Genomic DNA, 17,407 nt, shown 5'->3' on the forward strand with positions numbered 1-17,407 from the left:
ATCAAAATCTAGTCAAATCTTACTTTAATATACACCACATTAAGCTCGTGTAAGGTGAAATCACATTATTTAAGTACCAGTCAATCGATTTTGATGTAATTTGAATTTCCATATGCTCTGAATATTATGAATAATGTTTACTTAGAGATATTTTTTTAGCAGATACAGTCGTAATTTGATTTCGACTGCGATACTTACCAAAGTACCTATTTTCTAGGTACCTAAGTATATCAGTATTAGCAGGTTTCTAATCTCTATAATTTAAATCTTTGTATATAATTCGGGATTATAGTTGCTACTTAATTTAATTTTGCTATACTTAGTTCTTTTATTATTCTCACCTACTTCTGCAAAATGAAGACCTAAAATTTTCCCTTTTTTATTATAATACTTGTGTGGAGCAGGAATTACTATTTTTGTTTTCCGGTTTGAAGCATGAGTAAGCCAGTGTAACTGCAGGCACATTGGACGTAGCATCTGTTAGCATCAAAATTTCATACTATGACGATAAAAAAGGATTATTAAAAAAGGAGACTTGGCTCGACAAAAGCTAATTTTCTGGGTTATACGATTCGATTATAAAAACGCAGAACATTCTACATTTACCAAAAAATCAACTTAAAGACGATTTAATATTAATAATAATAGTTTGAGAAAAATGAGTACCAAAAATGTGTAATGAAGTCTACACCCTCCGCTCCGCTTAACTGAGCTCCCCGTGCTGACTCTGGGCTCGCCATGGCATTACTGACCGCCACGATATATTTTTGTTGCGCGAAAGATTTATAAATTCTAAGATATTAATTTCAATTATATAGCTGGTATAAAGGACAAATATGTCCCAAATTATATTCAAGATCATAAACATATTTATTTATAAAAAAAATTATTAAAAAATAATCATTTTATACGTAGGGGATTGATCAATCAATAGAATATCTATTGATTTTATTTCAGTAAATTCAAATATTAATAAATTATATAATAAAATCCTAAATACCTATTTATTTTGAAAATGACTTGTATTATGGGTTTTGTGCATCGAAAATTAAACAGTTTAATTTTTACAGGTTTTATTAGATTCATAGAATTATAAATTAAATATGTATAGTAGTACTTCTGATTTTACTTTCAAAATTTCACAAAAAACTATTATCGGAATTTTGGAAGAAAAATTAAAGTGGAAATACAAATAAGTAGTTAAGTGCAATAGTGTTGTATTAAAAATAAAGATAAACTTAAACATAAAATCTTAGTAGTGCATAATATAGCTGAGTTATCGCATAAAATATGTAAATTTAAGGTTTTTTTTTATCTTTTTTCCTACTTCCATAGGAATAGGTTACGTGTAAATATATTTGTTTTAGGGTTGCAGAATTATCGATAGTTTGACTATCGATTGTTGATTTTGAAAAATATTTAGGATATCGATAGTACTATCGATATTATTGTCTTCTGTCAATACTATCGACAGTAACGATAGCTCTCCGATTAACTGACGATACTATTGCCTAGACCTTAACTATGGATAGATAATCAATTGTCTCTCGATAGTGGAATATCGATATACAATACTAATTTGATTTAAATAATTAAAAAATAATAAATAAAAAAAAAATAATAATAAAAAAAAGCTGCGGCGCGGTGTTGTTAAAATAAAAGGACTACTGTAATTTTTGTCTCCGTTATGTAATAGTTATAATCGTACATACACATATATTTTTAAAGATAATAAATCACAATTTATTTCATTAATTAACATAAGAATTATTAATATTATGTCGTTAAATATATTCAAATATTAATTAAAAATTGTTACTGTAGAAATCCTGACCGCGTGGAACAGTGTCAAGAATGCTAGCAGCATTTCCCCGTTGAATGGCAATACCGATCCTCTGGGCAAAAAACGAATCAGCTCTCCTGTCACCAGTGGAGACAATAAGGCGTGGTGTTTTACTTTTAATGAAGCTTTTTGCACCACTACTCCAAGGGCCAAATAGTTCGGCTTTTTGCTTCATATGTATTCACCAACCATTCTTTTATAATAACATACCAAAAAAATATATATGTATGCGAAATTGGTCCAGCCGTTCACGCTTGATACCGTGACCAAGGAATTTTTTTTTTTTTTTTATGGCATTGGTTGGCGGACGAGCTTATGGGCCACCTGATGGTAAGTGGTCACCACCGCCCATAGACAAAGGCGCTGTAAGAAATATTAACCATTTCTTACATCACCTATGCGCCACCAACCTTGGGAACTAAGATGTTATGTCCCTTGTGCCTGTGATTACACTGGCTCACTCACCCTTCTAACCGAAACACAACAATACAGTGTACTGTTATTTGGCGGTAGAATATCTGATGAGTGGTTGGTACCTACCCAGACGGGCTTGCACAAAGCCCTACCACCAAGTAAAAATAAAAATAGGGATTCACTTGTATATAAAAACCTCTAGACGCTTCTCTCCTAAAATCTTGAAATTCAAAAATATATTATAAGTATCCTAAGTATATGGCAAAAACACTTTCAAACATAACGGTCTTTTTCAAGTTATTATGTATGTACAGTAACAAATATTAAATGCACTTAGGCCCTATTAAAAATTGTAAAGAAGAATAAAAATAATCAAATCCTGGGTTAGGTTACGTAGAAATCATAAAATATTACCAATTTTTCACGTAAAGTATTGTCAATAATTATTCATATCTTAGATGAAACCTCCGGTTCAACGCATATTATCTGATAGCTAAATTTGACGGAAAATAACGAACATAATTATGGTAAAAGAAAAACTTGTACCAACAATGTATATGTAGACCATCGTCCGCTTCTCATAGTCGAGACTCTTGCGCTGACTGCCGTCGCATCGCTGACCGCCTCTATAATTATTTTGGTTATGCGAAAGTTTAAATTTTACGATAACTCCTAAGCTATGGATTCCAATTATATAGTGTAAAGTGCAAATTTGTTCTTGATTTTAGTAGAGATAATAAACATATTAATTTATAAATATATCAACACCATATCGATTAAAAAAGCTTTGCAAACTAATCATTATTTTTGGCCAAATTTTAAAGGTAAAGATAGATATTGTATGTTATCCTTATAGGATAAATATATACTATCGCAGACTTTTTTTAAGACTTGTCATGTGGAAAAATACGGACATAAATTATTTTCGGGTAATGATAGCTATTTACGCAACGTACGTAATGGAAGATACACGACCTAGTCAACTAATATCACCATGGATTTAGCTAATTTATAAATATTTATACATAATATATAGTCTATGACTATCTGGAATAATGTACCTAAAGGCCACAAACTCCACAATGGATTTGAACCGCTCTCTAGAGATGCATCTCGATGCTTGCTTGAAGCCGAAAGGTAGCAGTAGCGATGGTAGATTTCTTTTTTCTTCCTTCTTGTATTGTAGTTAATTCAGTGTTTTATATGTGTTTTTGTGTATATGATATATTAACGAATTTATTCCTTAAATTAAAAACTTTTTGGATTTGAAAATAATCGTTTCAATATGTCATAAATAATCCTGATATTGGCAATAAAAATTCTATATCAGAAGTGGACTCTAACGAACAACCTGATACGGAGACTTCTTCCGGTGAGCGAGGTCCTTTTTTATTTGACAGTGGATCTTCTTGTTTCTTTTTAAAAGCAAGTCACGTCTATATGTTCCGCCTATATTTCACGTCTATATGTCTATGTATTCCGGATCTTAGTACCCGGAAACATATAGACGTTACTTATTAACCTTGTATACCTTTGGGCCCTCGCCCTCTGCAACTTTTTGTAGCGATACAGTAGCAATGCTGTCGCGCTTCCGAATAGATACAGTCGCGAAGCGGTCGCTAGTTGTGTGCCCTCGCCCACGGTCTCAAATTCAGTCACGATGCAAACGCGATATCGCCGCGTTGTTCTACTGTCTGTGTTGTACTGATGCTACTGATGTCGTGATACGGTCGCGCGTTTGCATCGATTCAGTCGCGACACAGTAACGCGTTGCAAATGCGATTAACACGCGTTAGTAGTGATGCTGTCGTGCGTTTAGTAAACGCGCTAGTAGTAGCAGCGCTACGAAATGTCGTCGTGGGCGAGGGCTCTTATTGGTATTGGTGATGATGATCTTAAATGCACTGTCATGTCAGATTTTAAGTAAAGTAAAATAGGAGATAATGTTGTAAGATTGCTTTTTACGTTGTTTCTGATAACTTTATTTCTGACCCAGTAACAATCCGTATTGATAGTTTAGACTTTAGATGAAGGTTTAGTTTTAGGTAACAATGAATACTGATAATAATCTAATATTTAAGTCTAAAACTGATTTACTTTTGTGAGTAGGTATCGAATAGGGCGGCTTTTTTTTAATTGTTTCGGACTTATGAGGCGACTATAAAATAGCCCTTTCGAATTAACTGGGTAAATACAGATTACTTCAATGGAGGTGTTCCCACTAGAAGGTTTGATACAGGGGTGCTAGAGATTAATTGATCCCTATAAAACCCGTTTCACGCCGCACCGGTTTTCAACTCAAAAATTTGTTCATGTAAAGATTCAGTAGCTTTTATGGACAGGGGTTATCCGCGAAAGCTCTTCGACATTTGCTAGTCCGATGAAACAACAAAATGTGGCGCACCATCCATATAGATTTTACCAGGAAACTGAGCGAAAAGAGCGACCGCAAGGAATACTGCTCAGTTGTAATAGATGCGTACTCTAATTATGTTTTGCTGGAACATACATTATCGTTAGATGCTAATACTTTATGGTAGGGCTTCGTGCAAACCCACTTGGGTAGGTACCACCCACTCAACAAGACATCTACCACCCAACAACAGTACTGTTATGTTCCGGTTTGAAGGTGAGTGAACGAGTCAGTTTAACTTCAGACGCAAGGGACGTAACATCTTACTTCCCAATGTTGGTGGCGTATTGACGATGTAAGAAATGGTTAATATTTAGTACAGCGCCATTGACTATGGGCGGTGGTGACCACTTACCATCGATTGGCGCATTTGCTCCTACCTATATCATAAAATAATAATAATAGTGCTGTACAAGCGCTTACAAAGGCAAAAAACGCAATTTGTCTTTTTGGAGCACCAAGACGCATAATTGTTGATCAAGATCGTTGTTGCCGAACTTAAGGAATGCCAAATTTAAGGCTTTTTCCTATTGTAGTTATTTTAACGAATCGATATTGATGACTATTCTTAATTTATCCATGAAAAAAAACTTACTGAATTTATGAATAATCGTTTGAATATATATGGTCATGAATAATCTTGATAATAATTCAATATCCTGATCCATTAACACGTCTGGATATAAATGGTTTGAAGTTCAAATAATATTTCGTCTATTTGTCAAGGCATCAAAAAACTTGTTTGAGAGCCAGAGATAATCACAAATGTTTCAAATGTAATCAAGTGTTTAGGTTATAAGATTCTTATAACCGAAACACTTAATTACATCTATCTATACATATAATAAAATGTAAGCGTCTGTTTGTAATATTAAAATAACTACTTTTTACTAAATGCATATGTATGTTTACACGGAACATATAGCAAAATAACATATTTTTCAATTTTTATCTGTCTGTCTGTTTGTTCCGGCCAATCTCTGAAACGGCTGGACCGATTTTGACGGGACTTTCACTGTCAGATAGTTGATGTAATAAGGAGTAACTTAGGCTACAACAATAACTTTTTGTTAAATTCAAACGCACACGAAGTCGCGGGCAGGTAGTATTTATTACTTTCCCATTAAATTTTCGAGTAATAAAATCCAACTAATTAAATATGCAACTAAAGTCCCCCAGTCTTTACTTGGAATCTTTGGCAGCAACCCCTGCTGCACTATACATTTCTCAATGTATTTACAACAATATTATGTATATTTAAAATAATAAGGACAATTTTGGAAGATCCAGTGATAATCACAGTAGGTATAGGCACGAGAAGTAGGGATAAGCTGATAGTGCAAGTTATCAATAAATTATTCCTGGGACATGTTATTTGTTTCTATAATAAGATTAGATTATGGAGATGTTTTTAAATTTATCAATTAATAAATATAATTATATTACTCGTCAAATGATTATAATATAGGGAGATGACAAAAAAGCGTGGCATTTTGATGATTGATTCAGCCAAGAAATATAAATTTTACTGTAATTGATTGAAATCGAAAAAAGAACAGCCACTGTATATCTTGCTGGTTCTTTTCGATTGCATTTATAAAACAAATAGATTTAATAGAATCCTATAAAATGTTGATCTAATTGTTTTTGTAAGGTACTTGAATAAAGTTTATTTTCGATTTACGATTGCTTGTAAAAAAAATCATATTTTGCATCTCAAATTGAGTAATCATCATCTTTCATAAAAGCAATCAATGAACACAGTAAATGTAAAAAAAGGTAGAAATGCAGTCAGTTGTCTTTTGTAGAGCATGTCATCATCTTATTGTAAAATGTTCCTTTTACATTTATCTACTTTACTGTAGACTATTAAAAAGTAGTAGTTTCCTGAATATCTCGATTTTTCTGCAGCAAGCAACAATTCTAGTAGACCATATCCCGGTGCTTGCTGCACTCTGACTATCCCCAACCTAAACTAATAAACTTAGAAAAATTGGTTAATTATGTATACAATTATGTATGAAGTATACAATTTTTTTACTAAATTTAGATAGTTTAAAAACAAAAAAAAAGTTTATACATATTATTATTAAATATTTAGTCAGTCTTCTAATATCACAGATTGACACAGCCCCTCACACTTAGCAGAAGTCTTGTTAATTTTAAAATCTTTTTTATACAAACGAACTAATATAGTTAAATTTCAGGCTGAAAATTTAAGTAATAATATGATTATTTAAGCTATTTTTAGGAAGTAGGCTAGTTTAACAAATAGTTTTAACATATGTATGCTATTTGTTTAAGTCCATTGATAATTTTTATAGCACTTCTATACCCTGTTCACTTCACAATTTTTAATATTAGACAGTCTTTGATAAAGAATAAAGAAATTTTTAACAGTTCACCAGAATTTCAAAAAATGTTCCCAATGTATAAAGTTTTTCACAACACTTGTAAAGGCAATAAAGTTCAAAGTTCATACACAACTTTTTATTAGCATTCATAAAATAATTAATACATCGGTGGTATATTTACTTTAACGACGATCTCTATATGATCTATGTGATTCACGTTCCCGACTGCGACCATGTGAGCGGTCAGAGGTTCGCCATAAAAATTCATCTACTGAACGTTCATATGACCTTTTGTCATAAACAAGGACTGAACGAGGATAATCAGCTAAATCATAGTATCTGGGTGGTGGTGGTGGAGGTGGCAAACCTTCATATGTAGCAATAGCCCCGCTAAATCCAGGTGGAGGTACATATGGCAATGGAGGCAGTTGATGATGCATAGAGCGCATGTATTCTGCAACATATGCTTCTGCTGCGGCAGAGCCAGTATTGTTATAAGTTTCACGGTTACGTGCATACCATGAAGGTAATCGATCTCTCATATATGGTGATGGTGATCTCCTCTTAAAAGAGGAAGATCCTAATCGATTCCTGGGGGAAATAAAGGGCTTTCTTCTACTTCTTGAAGATGAATTCATTCGATTTCTGTAGCTTGTTCCTCTGGAGGCCAAAGGTGCTCTGTATGTCCTATAGCTACCCCCGCTTTTTAAATAAGCTTTCTTAGAAGCCTCTTTAGATTTTCTTAATATGGGTGTCATTTCTATGCCCTCATCTTCAGGAAATAGTCTACACAATTCTTCAGCAACCTTAGGTTCGATTTCTTGACCATCTCTGCCAATTTTCACAGGTTTACCCTCATTCCAGGGATTGTACAAATGAAGTGTACTGCTAAAAGACAGTTCTTTTCTGCAAATCCAATCCACTTTGAATACTCCATCTAAAACTTTTGCAGAAAGTCCAGGAGGAAGTACCCAAGATATTGGAGGGACATCTCTACGAGATTCACTTGCTAGTCTAGCAAAACCAGCAAATTTACCGCTTTCTTTAACAGAGAATATTAGTAGCACATTTCTAGATTCTCTAAAAGCTTGATTTAAATTTGCTTCATTTTGGGGTAAAGTTGACCATACACCTTTTGCTTTTGACAGTGTTATATTTTCGGCATTGTTTGATTTTATAAGAAAGAACCGTGTATCTCTAAATAAGTAATTTAGTTTTGTCATATAATCATAGGTTTTGATCTTTGAATTAGTCGAAGTAACACAACGTCGCTTGGTCTGAACAGGAGAATGGCTGTCAGATTTAGTACGTTTACGATTAGCACGTCTAACTTTAGATTTATTGCTGCTGACTGTACTTATGCTTGGCGTACTTGAATCACTTGATGAAGAACTAGATACTTCGCTTCGAGTGTCATAATCTTTACCCTCTTCTAACTGTTTTAATTCTTCTCCAATTTCTGCTTCGACTTCACCAACGCCAAGATTTACAGCGTCGGTGTTATTAGACACCTCCATTTTCAATGTGCAATGTTTTCTATTTTAATTTTATAATGAATTTACATTCCTTTAGAAATTATAAAACACAGATTGTCCAGAAATTTTACTTGAATAATAAATATATTATAACATTATAGTCTTAAATCTATTCAGAAAAGATGAACTTCTTAATACATACAACAATAAATTTGTTACAAATATCGCTTCTTATATTGTTATAGATAATAAAATTTCTACAAAAGATACACAGATCACACAATTCCAAATTGATCATTTAAATTTGTAGGCAAATCTGCACTATCAATATTTAATTAAACATATATATTATAAAAAAAGTTTAATATGGTATTATAAATTCTTAAATAATTTACAGATTTTTTTCTATACTAAGGTCTAAAAGTAATAAAGAGTAAAAAAAATGTGACAGCTTAAATTTCTAGACCTAATTTGTGTTTTATATGAAGGCAAATATTAACCGCCTGAGATGTGATTTAATATTATATACGTTGAACGTTCTTTGTGTTGGTCATTACCCTAGCTCAATACATGTCAAATCATATAGAATATAATATTTGTATCGTAAAACAACTACACAAATAATGTTGTTAAATAATTATTGGCTAAATTAATTAATTGCCTGGTTGTTCTAGTAGTTATCTAAATATGCAAACAAATGGCATGGGATTTTCCATCGTATACATCTCAATGGCAGACCATATCGATGAGTAGATGGTACCTTACCAGACGGGCGCTTAAAAAGCCATGTCAATCATATTTACTTTCATGTTTTATCTTTTGATATTTAACTACTTTACGTTAACCCTACTATTTCCTCTCGTTGAAGGTGAAATTTCCCAAAGAGAGTTAATGAGCATCTACTTCCTGAAAGGAGCAAGTAATACTAAATTTAAAGTTTATTGGACGTACTCTTTAAAGATCTTGTATATATAAATAAAAATGATATATATAAAAAAAAAACATTTCGATTTCGATTTGCGATTTCATGATGCTTAGAATGAGACAGAATACCTCATAGTCAAAAGCTTTAAACATATTAATAATGCTGTAAGTATTTTTTAAGAATTAAATATCAATACCAAAAAAATATTAATAAATTAATATACAAAAACTAGATTTCAAGAGAAGTGTATATATACAACAAATGATAAAAATGTATATAACATAGGTCAGTACATATTAAAACTTTTTTTATTACACTTATCACCTGATTTTATTTTTTTAATGTTGGCAGCTTGTGTTTTGAATTTGCAGAAGTTAGCGAAAATTAAAAGTTCGTAAAATCTACTTTTTAGGTTTACGTATGTTATTATTGCATTATTATTAATTTGATCAAACAAAGTGAAACAATTTAATTAATAATTGTATCCCGTATAAAACTAACTTACAATAATGCATTATATACAAAAATATTTGGATAAACTCCAAATCCCTAAGACAAATAATAAACCAATAAGTAATGGATATAAAACAAATATCTTCCTATATTGCAATTATTATAGCTTTTATTCTCAAAAGGTAAGTTTTTGTTATGATGTTAAAGTTTTTTATAGTTAAGTGTACCTACATAGAAAGTATTTTGTACAGCGATTTTCTTTTAATAGGTGTTGTATTTATTTGCAGGTTTTAATGGCCCTTTATGAAAAAAATATTGATTTTGAACCTCTAGTAATAGACATTACTAAAGGGGAACAGTACTCGCCGTGGTTTCTTGAAATAAATCCCCGTGGCGAAATCCCAGTTCTCAAAGTCAATAATTCTATTATACCAGATTCTACCCGAATTCTAGATTACCTAGAACTCTACTTAGACCATGGTGTTTATATTATTTTAATTAATGAAATATATTTTAAGTTAAAAACAAATATATCACTAATTATTTATGTTTTAGATATGCCACCACTGATTGAGGTATCTCAGGATAGCAAAACTTTAGCAACCATTACTAAGTTTAGAGAACTTATTGAGGCTCTACCAGCTGGTTTGATTACAGTGGGATCATTTTTTCACCCTCATCTTTGTGTCAGCCCTAAACTACCTTTTATTCTACCAGTCAGAGAAGTGCTTAAAAGTAATGTATCACACATTAATTTTATCACCATCAAAGAATTGTTAATAATTAAAAACTTACATCTTTGCAATAAATTATTTACAGGTGGAGATTTGAGTAGTTCAAAAAATCTTAGAAAACTAGCAGAGGAAAATCCTTCAGCTAAAGGAGTTTTATTGTATAAAGCGGAAATACAAGACAGAAAGCACGAAATAATTGCTAATGAAGAAGAATATATAAAAGTATTAAATATAGTAGATGATGTTCTAGGCCAAGTTGAAATACAACTTAAAACACAAAGTGAAGGTAATTTATCTATATATTTTATATATATTCTCTATGGTAAAAAGATCAATATTAAAAATTTTGATACAACTGCATATTTATGTTGTAATAAATTTATTTGAGTAACTGTTGAGATCTAAAGATAAATTAAACTTATTTTATCCAATGCTATATATTTATGTTTTTCAGATGGTTGGCTTTGTTGTGAAAAATTTAGTATAGCAGATATAAATTTGACTGTTCTTCTTCAACGACTTTGGGAACTAGGCTTAGAAGAGAGATTTTGGATGAATGGTAAACGGCCCAACATAGAGAATTATTTTGCCCGTGTTAAATTACGTGAGTCCTTTAAAAAGACCATACCTAACTTACCTGTTCATTTAAAGATGATTTTAACATCACAACCTCCTATTTATGTTGGAGCTGCTGGTGCAGTATCTATTGGAGTTGTGTTTGCTTTGGCATATGTTGTCAAAAAACTTATCCGTTAACAATATTATTTCATTCATGGCTAAAACAAACCAACAGTATCTATATCTATAAAATATTTTTTTGAATTACTTATAGGATCCAATTAACATAGACATAAGCATATTTCACTTTCTTTTAAACTTTTTCATGTATATAGTAATATAGTATTTTTTGACTGTATAATGAATACAGGAAAAAGCAAATGTGAAGATGATCATATGTATGAATTAAAATTATTGTATTTAAAAGCATTTGGCATGTAAATTAGATGTTGCCATTGTATAGAAATATATTATGATTTATATAAGACCATATTATTTATTTACATAAGACTATATAGTATTATATAAGATCTCAACAGAGAATACAGCATTAGTTAATCTTATCTCAAACATTATCCTGATTTGTCTAAAAAATGTACATCACTTATTGTTAGTTATGTAAGTTTGCATTGTTATGTAAAATATTCATGCTTTATTCTTTGTTCTGATATTAATTACGAAACATAGAAAGATTATTGATATAAAAAACACGAAACAATTTTCTTAGTGAAATAAATTATTATAACCCTGATTCATAGCATGTGCATGGTATATTTATTTCCCTTAATATTCCTTGTGTTTATGTATAATAAATTTCATAAAATGAGACTTAGAATATGTAATATATGTAAGCGAGCGACCCGTCCCGGCTTCGCACGGGTGCAATGCTGATACTAAATATACTACAGAATGTCTTACAACGTTCAGTTTTTCAGTCGTTAGACAATACAAACTGAGTTTTAAATCTGTAATATCTTAGAAAATATTCATTTAAATAACATGATGTAAAAGACCATATTGATGTATATTAAATGCACAATGTATTAAAGGTACTTAATTGGGTAAAGATTAATGTTGTATTGCTTAAAATCGCTTCGAAAATAAGCCATTATTTCTCGTAAAAAGTAAAGCATAAATTTTTTTTGTTGTGGGCTATCCCTAAGAGGAAGACATATACCATCGCGGACTTTTTTGAAGACGTTTTTGAGGTGTACAATACTGTAGTACATTATTTTAATCGTATCTCGTAGGGTTCAGCCAGCGTTTGCAATGTAAGCGCAAAAAATATGTTTATTTAAGATATCACTTCAGAAACTTCTAAAATTATCAGTGTTTCTCTACTATATATGTGCATTTATTATACATATAAACCTTCCTCTTGAATTAATCTATATATTAAAAAAAACCGCATCAAAATCCCTTGTGTAATTTTAAAACTCTAAACATACATATGGACATACAGCGGTAAGCGACTTTATTCTACTACGTAATGATGATGATACATTTAAAAGGTCTACCCAGGTTGGTATAATGTATACATTTAAAAAATATTAGTTACACAAAATATGGTGTAGACATAAAAAATTTAAAGTTTCCGTCACGACGACCTTCTATTTTGTGTGACGTACCTAACAGTGTGTCCTTAGTATGACCTTGTAGTCCAATCAATAAGGTGTAAGGTGATGGAGTAATTTTCTTGTCGGCATCTTATATTTATAATTTATTTACTTTGATCTGATTTAATTAATTACGTCCGTACCCCAAAACAAATATCTTTGACATACGATTATTTTTTAGGTATCTTAGGTATTTTCTTTTAAGAAGGACACACTATAATTATGGGCTTGCCTCTGTGTAGTACGTTTTCATATCAAATTATTTACAGTGAAGGTTATAAAAGATAGATGGATCTGTAATCTGCCTTTGTAAAAAAATAATATCGTATGTATAAGAATAAATGAATCTATACTAATATTATGCAAAAGTAACTTTTGTCCGTCAGTCTGTCACGCTTTCACGGCTAAACCGTTGAACTCAATTTGATGAAATTTGGTAAGAAGCAAGCTTCAAACCTACGGAAAACATGCGGGCGAAAACTAGTGCTTCATAGTTAATTTAACTTGTACGTAGATTTTTGATTTCTCGATTTATGTTTTCGGATAGTAATATATATAACTCTGCATTATCTCAGTTACGTTACATTACATTAGCAGCCTGTAAATTTCCCACTGCTGGGCTAAGGCCTCCTCTCCCTTTGAGGAGAAGGTTTGCATAGCATATTTCACCACGCTGCTCCAATGCGGGTTGGTGGAATACACACGTAGCAGAATTTCGTTGAAATTAGAGACATACAGGTTTCCTCACGATGTTTTCCTTCACCGCCGAGCACGAGATGAATTATAAACACACATTAAGCACATGAAAATTCAGTGGTGCCTGCCTGGGTTTGAACCCGAAATCATCGGTTAAGATGCACGCGTTCTAACCACTGGGCCATCTCGGCTCTGTTATCAGTAGGTATATATAAAACAATATTATTATTAGGCTTATTAAATGATGCACTTGTGATAACAAAGAGACTGCTAGAATTTGCTTTAAATAACAAAAAAAACAATTAATAGGTAAAAATATATATTGCAAACAAAGAATAACAAATATTAAGAAGTAGGTATATTATGCCAGTAAATTTATTTTTAAAAATGTGTAGGTACTAACTACAAAGTGTCTGTTTATCATAATTTTATTTAGGTGGTTAATTTTTTTTACAAAATGCCTCTCATGATATTTAATTTACTTTAGTTATAAAATCCTTTAATTAAATAAGATCCTTAATAGTTTAACTTAAAAAGGTTAGTAATTTACTAAAGTTTAATGCACACAAAAGTCTAAAATGAGGATTCCATAAAGATTTATTATAGACCACGATTCAAATTTTAACGTCTTAAAAAAAATACAATATTACATAAGTACCAGGTAAATTTTATTAACTAACAAAAAAAATGTTAATGCCTTAAAAAATGAGGAAGTTTAAACAATTCTTCCATATAGGCAATATTTTTACAGCCACCAAAACAAACATGTATAATTGTATATGTTATCACACCATTTTTATTTTAAAGCTTAAGATTAAAAAGACCCAATTTATTAAATTATTCATTACCATAAATATTAAAATTACAATTAAGAGAAATATAAAAACAAAAACATTTATATTTAAATAGCCCTATTTTGTGTCATTAGATTCTACAGGTTCTTGGCTTTTGTTTATCGGCATTCCCATGAAGTGTTTGCCATTACTAATAATTGATCTTCTCCTTTGTGGTATATTTGCAGTAGCTGTTTTGTCTGAATTATATTTAAAAACTCCCTGACCTGGTAAGTTTGGAAGTATGTTAGGTATTGTGTACCACACTCTGTATGTTACAAACCATGTAAGTATTGCTATGATTCCACTTATAAATTTCTCCACCATAATGTGGTAATACAATATTGTTGATACCAACATTACATCCCATAATAGTTGAAAAAGAGCAATAACTATTAAAAATGCTCTTACATATGGAGTAAACTTTTCATATGAAGTTTTCAGAATATTTAATTCATCAGTTTTGATATTTCTTAGTGGATTTACACTAGGTGACTTGTCATTAACACTTCTGTAATATATTTCATCACGGATATAATCTTTTATTCTTTCCCAACCATTAATAGCTCTTGCTTCTTCTATTAAAATTAAACTTGAATAAATTAAAATAAAACAGTGACCTGATATATCAAATCCATTCCAAAAATGCCCATTTTTTAAACAAGTAACTTTATCGTCAAATTGTTTTGAATTGCAGCGGCCATATTTTGTTTCTATTATGTTAAATATTGTTGTCCATGTATACCAAAATACAGTAGCAATTAATAGCCTTAATAAATGGCCTGTAAAGATAATCTTTCTTTTGCCGCAACATGTAGTGTAAGAGGTCAAAAATACATATGGTACAGTCAGAAATAATGTCCAGAACCATCCAAGTTTTACAAAATATTGGTTAAATATGTTATCGCTTCTCGAAAAATATGACTTTGGAAAAGTTAGGACATCAGCTATAAGAGATAATAAAAAGAGAGCTCCTAAATAAATAGCTATTTTTAAACTTGTGTCAAAAAATAACACTTTCTTACAAATGTGCACAATCATAAGTATTAGAATTTCTAATACAGACGAGGCTTCTCGGATGGGCTTGGTACCTTTTGAATCTGGCGATTCATTTTGAACTTTAAAATTCATTCGAGTACTTTTAAAACTGGCTCTGCTTGTCATGGTTTTAGAAAAACTTTCATAACTATTTCACTAATCGTTAAGCGAGTTCTACTTTTCGTTTCAATAAATCTGACAGAATGACAGATTAATCTGTATGTGACATGTGTATTCTGATTACTGACATATGTAAGACAATATCGATGTTACATTCTTGACTCGATATCATAATATTATTTATAATATTATATATATTTAGGAGAATCCTTTAACTATACAACTGGCTGGAATGAATAAAATAAAAAAAAAACAAAAGCGCGCGAAACCGTTGTCATTACTTTGGCTTTTTAGGCGCGGACAGTAAGGTCAATATTGGCGCGACTTGTAATTTGTTAAAAGTGTTATTTGTGTTTTTATTTGGATTTGTAAGCTCAACTGAGTAAGTAATTTAGTTCAATATTTATGATTTGGTGATTTATTTATGTTAAGATACATTCGAAGTTGGAACTGTTTGGTTTGTTAGTAAATTGTTTAAACTAACTTACATTCTTGTCTTTTTTTTATCTATTTCACTTCTGTATGCTGAATATATAGTAATGGATATTCATTATCGATATTATAAATACTGATCATACGATTCTATACCTTTATTTAAATTGTTAGATTAGGTAATTCGAGGAACGCCTGACGGTATATTCTTTAGACGATATTCATGTAAAAAGCGTAAAAAAGTGGTCATGGTCATTTCACCATCTGTAAAGCTATAGAAAGTAAAGGGAGATCAGTTTGTCCGGATGGGCGATGGAAACTACGTACAGTACTATGTGCTTTATAACGTTATAATGCTTACTAATGCTGCAACTAGAGCCTATTACTTATTTACGATTCGAAGGACAACTATAAAGATTTTATATCCAACATGCAGAGTGATACATAAATGACAAAACCATAAGAGAACTTGGCTTTAATTAACTCGTCTGTAATAAGAGCATTTGCAGTTTGTTGATTACCGCTTCGACAAACCTTAGCAAAATGGCCTTGTTTACTGTTTAGAACAAAGTTGACATATGACTTTAAAAGCAGGACATTTTATTCTTTGATGTATATTCCCACCGCAAAAGAAACAGCGTCTGCGTTGTGTAGTAGATACCGCTACATATTGATTAAAATCATTTATATTATTAGAAAATGCATTTAGTTGCGAACAATTTGTGTTACCAACAATTATTTCTGATTTTTTTTGCCGTTTCTAATGATATAGCTTGATTTAAATCTTCATCCATAGTAATTGTAATGTTTTCTAAAAGATGCTCTCGAATTTTCTGAGAAGTTATACTTGCAATAAATGCTCCTCTAATTGTTTGTTGTTTGTGTTCTTTGGCAGTAACGTTTCGGACGATACAGTCATGGGCCAAGCGTTTCAAAGCTCTTGAATATTCGGAAATGGTTTCTTCCGGTCGCTGTTTTCTCGTAATTAGTATGTGCCGTGCTAGAACTTCGTTTCTAGGCTTTATGTAGATATTATCAAGTAATTTAATAGCATCTTCGTAAAATTTACAATCACGAATATATGACAAAATTGTTGGAGCTAAATGATTTACCAACAACATCAGTTTCATAGATTCGGGAGTGTAGTGTACACAGATCTATAACATATTCATTAGCATTAGATTTTATATTTTATGTAAATATATATTATCTGTGTATTTATGCATCTCTCATCTCGAGTGACACACATCGCAAAAGCGCGGGAAAAGAGGATATATAAAAAATAGGCGCTCGGTGAAGTGGCGTGTGCACAGCGAGGCGCGAGCTGACATTTAAATATAATATTTATTTTATTTAATTGGTAGATCGATTTGACATGTGAACATTACAAGGAGTATTAGTGGAAATTTCTTCTGATAAAAAATCTGTAAATGTAAATCGCCAATGAGTTCATTTTAAGTCAGGATTGCTAGAATTCGGTTCTATATCAAATCTGTCAGGTCG

The 17,407-nt window shown here is 31.3% G+C and overlaps 3 protein-coding genes across 3 annotated transcripts; 1 reads left to right on the plus strand and 2 right to left on the minus strand.

Moving 5' to 3' along the window:
• Positions 1-7,145: 7,145 nt before the first annotated feature.
• LOC113402975 (YTH domain-containing protein 1) lies at positions 7,146-8,745 on the minus strand. The gene has a single exon (XM_026643375.2). It carries the CDS (start codon positions 8,539-8,541, stop codon positions 7,207-7,209), a length of 1,335 nt encoding a protein of 444 aa, XP_026499160.1. The 5' UTR covers positions 8,542-8,745; the 3' UTR covers positions 7,146-7,206.
• A 1,017-nt stretch (positions 8,746-9,762) lies between these two features.
• LOC113402987 (ganglioside-induced differentiation-associated protein 1) lies at positions 9,763-11,652 on the plus strand. Its single transcript, XM_026643391.2, has 5 exons — positions 9,763-10,059; positions 10,165-10,357; positions 10,433-10,612; positions 10,697-10,897; positions 11,066-11,652. Exons 1-5 carry the CDS (start codon positions 9,934-9,936, stop codon positions 11,365-11,367), a joined length of 1,002 nt encoding a protein of 333 aa, XP_026499176.2. The 5' UTR covers positions 9,763-9,933; the 3' UTR covers positions 11,368-11,652.
• Positions 11,653-14,059: 2,407 nt separating this feature from the next.
• LOC113402984 (acyl-coenzyme A diphosphatase FITM2) lies at positions 14,060-15,579 on the minus strand. The gene has a single exon (XM_026643388.2). The coding sequence runs from the start codon at positions 15,476-15,478 to the stop codon at positions 14,393-14,395; it is 1,086 nt and encodes a 361-aa protein (XP_026499173.1). The 5' UTR covers positions 15,479-15,579; the 3' UTR covers positions 14,060-14,392.
• Between the last annotated feature and the right edge of the window lie 1,828 nt (positions 15,580-17,407).

This window comes from Vanessa tameamea, chromosome 16, assembly GCF_037043105.1.
Source record: "Vanessa tameamea isolate UH-Manoa-2023 chromosome 16, ilVanTame1 primary haplotype, whole genome shotgun sequence".
NCBI classification, from domain to species: Eukaryota; Metazoa; Arthropoda; class Insecta; order Lepidoptera; family Nymphalidae; genus Vanessa; species Vanessa tameamea.

Bases quoted from the DNA above. Each gene is read 5' to 3' on its own strand.
- LOC113402975 (XM_026643375.2), bottom strand. From the start codon at position 8,541: ATGGAGGTGTCTAATAACACCGACGCTGTAAATCTTGGCGTTGGTGAA.
- LOC113402987 (XM_026643391.2), top strand. From the start codon at position 9,934: ATGCATTATATACAAAAATATTTGGATAAACTCCAAATCCCTAAGACA. The intron at 10,358-10,432 runs GTGTTTATATTA...TTTATGTTTTAG, and splicing joins AGAACTCTACTTAGACCATG to ATATGCCACCACTGATTGAG. The intron at 10,898-11,065 runs GTAATTTATCTA...TATGTTTTTCAG, and splicing joins ACTTAAAACACAAAGTGAAG to ATGGTTGGCTTTGTTGTGAA.
- LOC113402984 (XM_026643388.2), bottom strand. From the start codon at position 15,478: ATGACAAGCAGAGCCAGTTTTAAAAGTACTCGAATGAATTTTAAAGTT.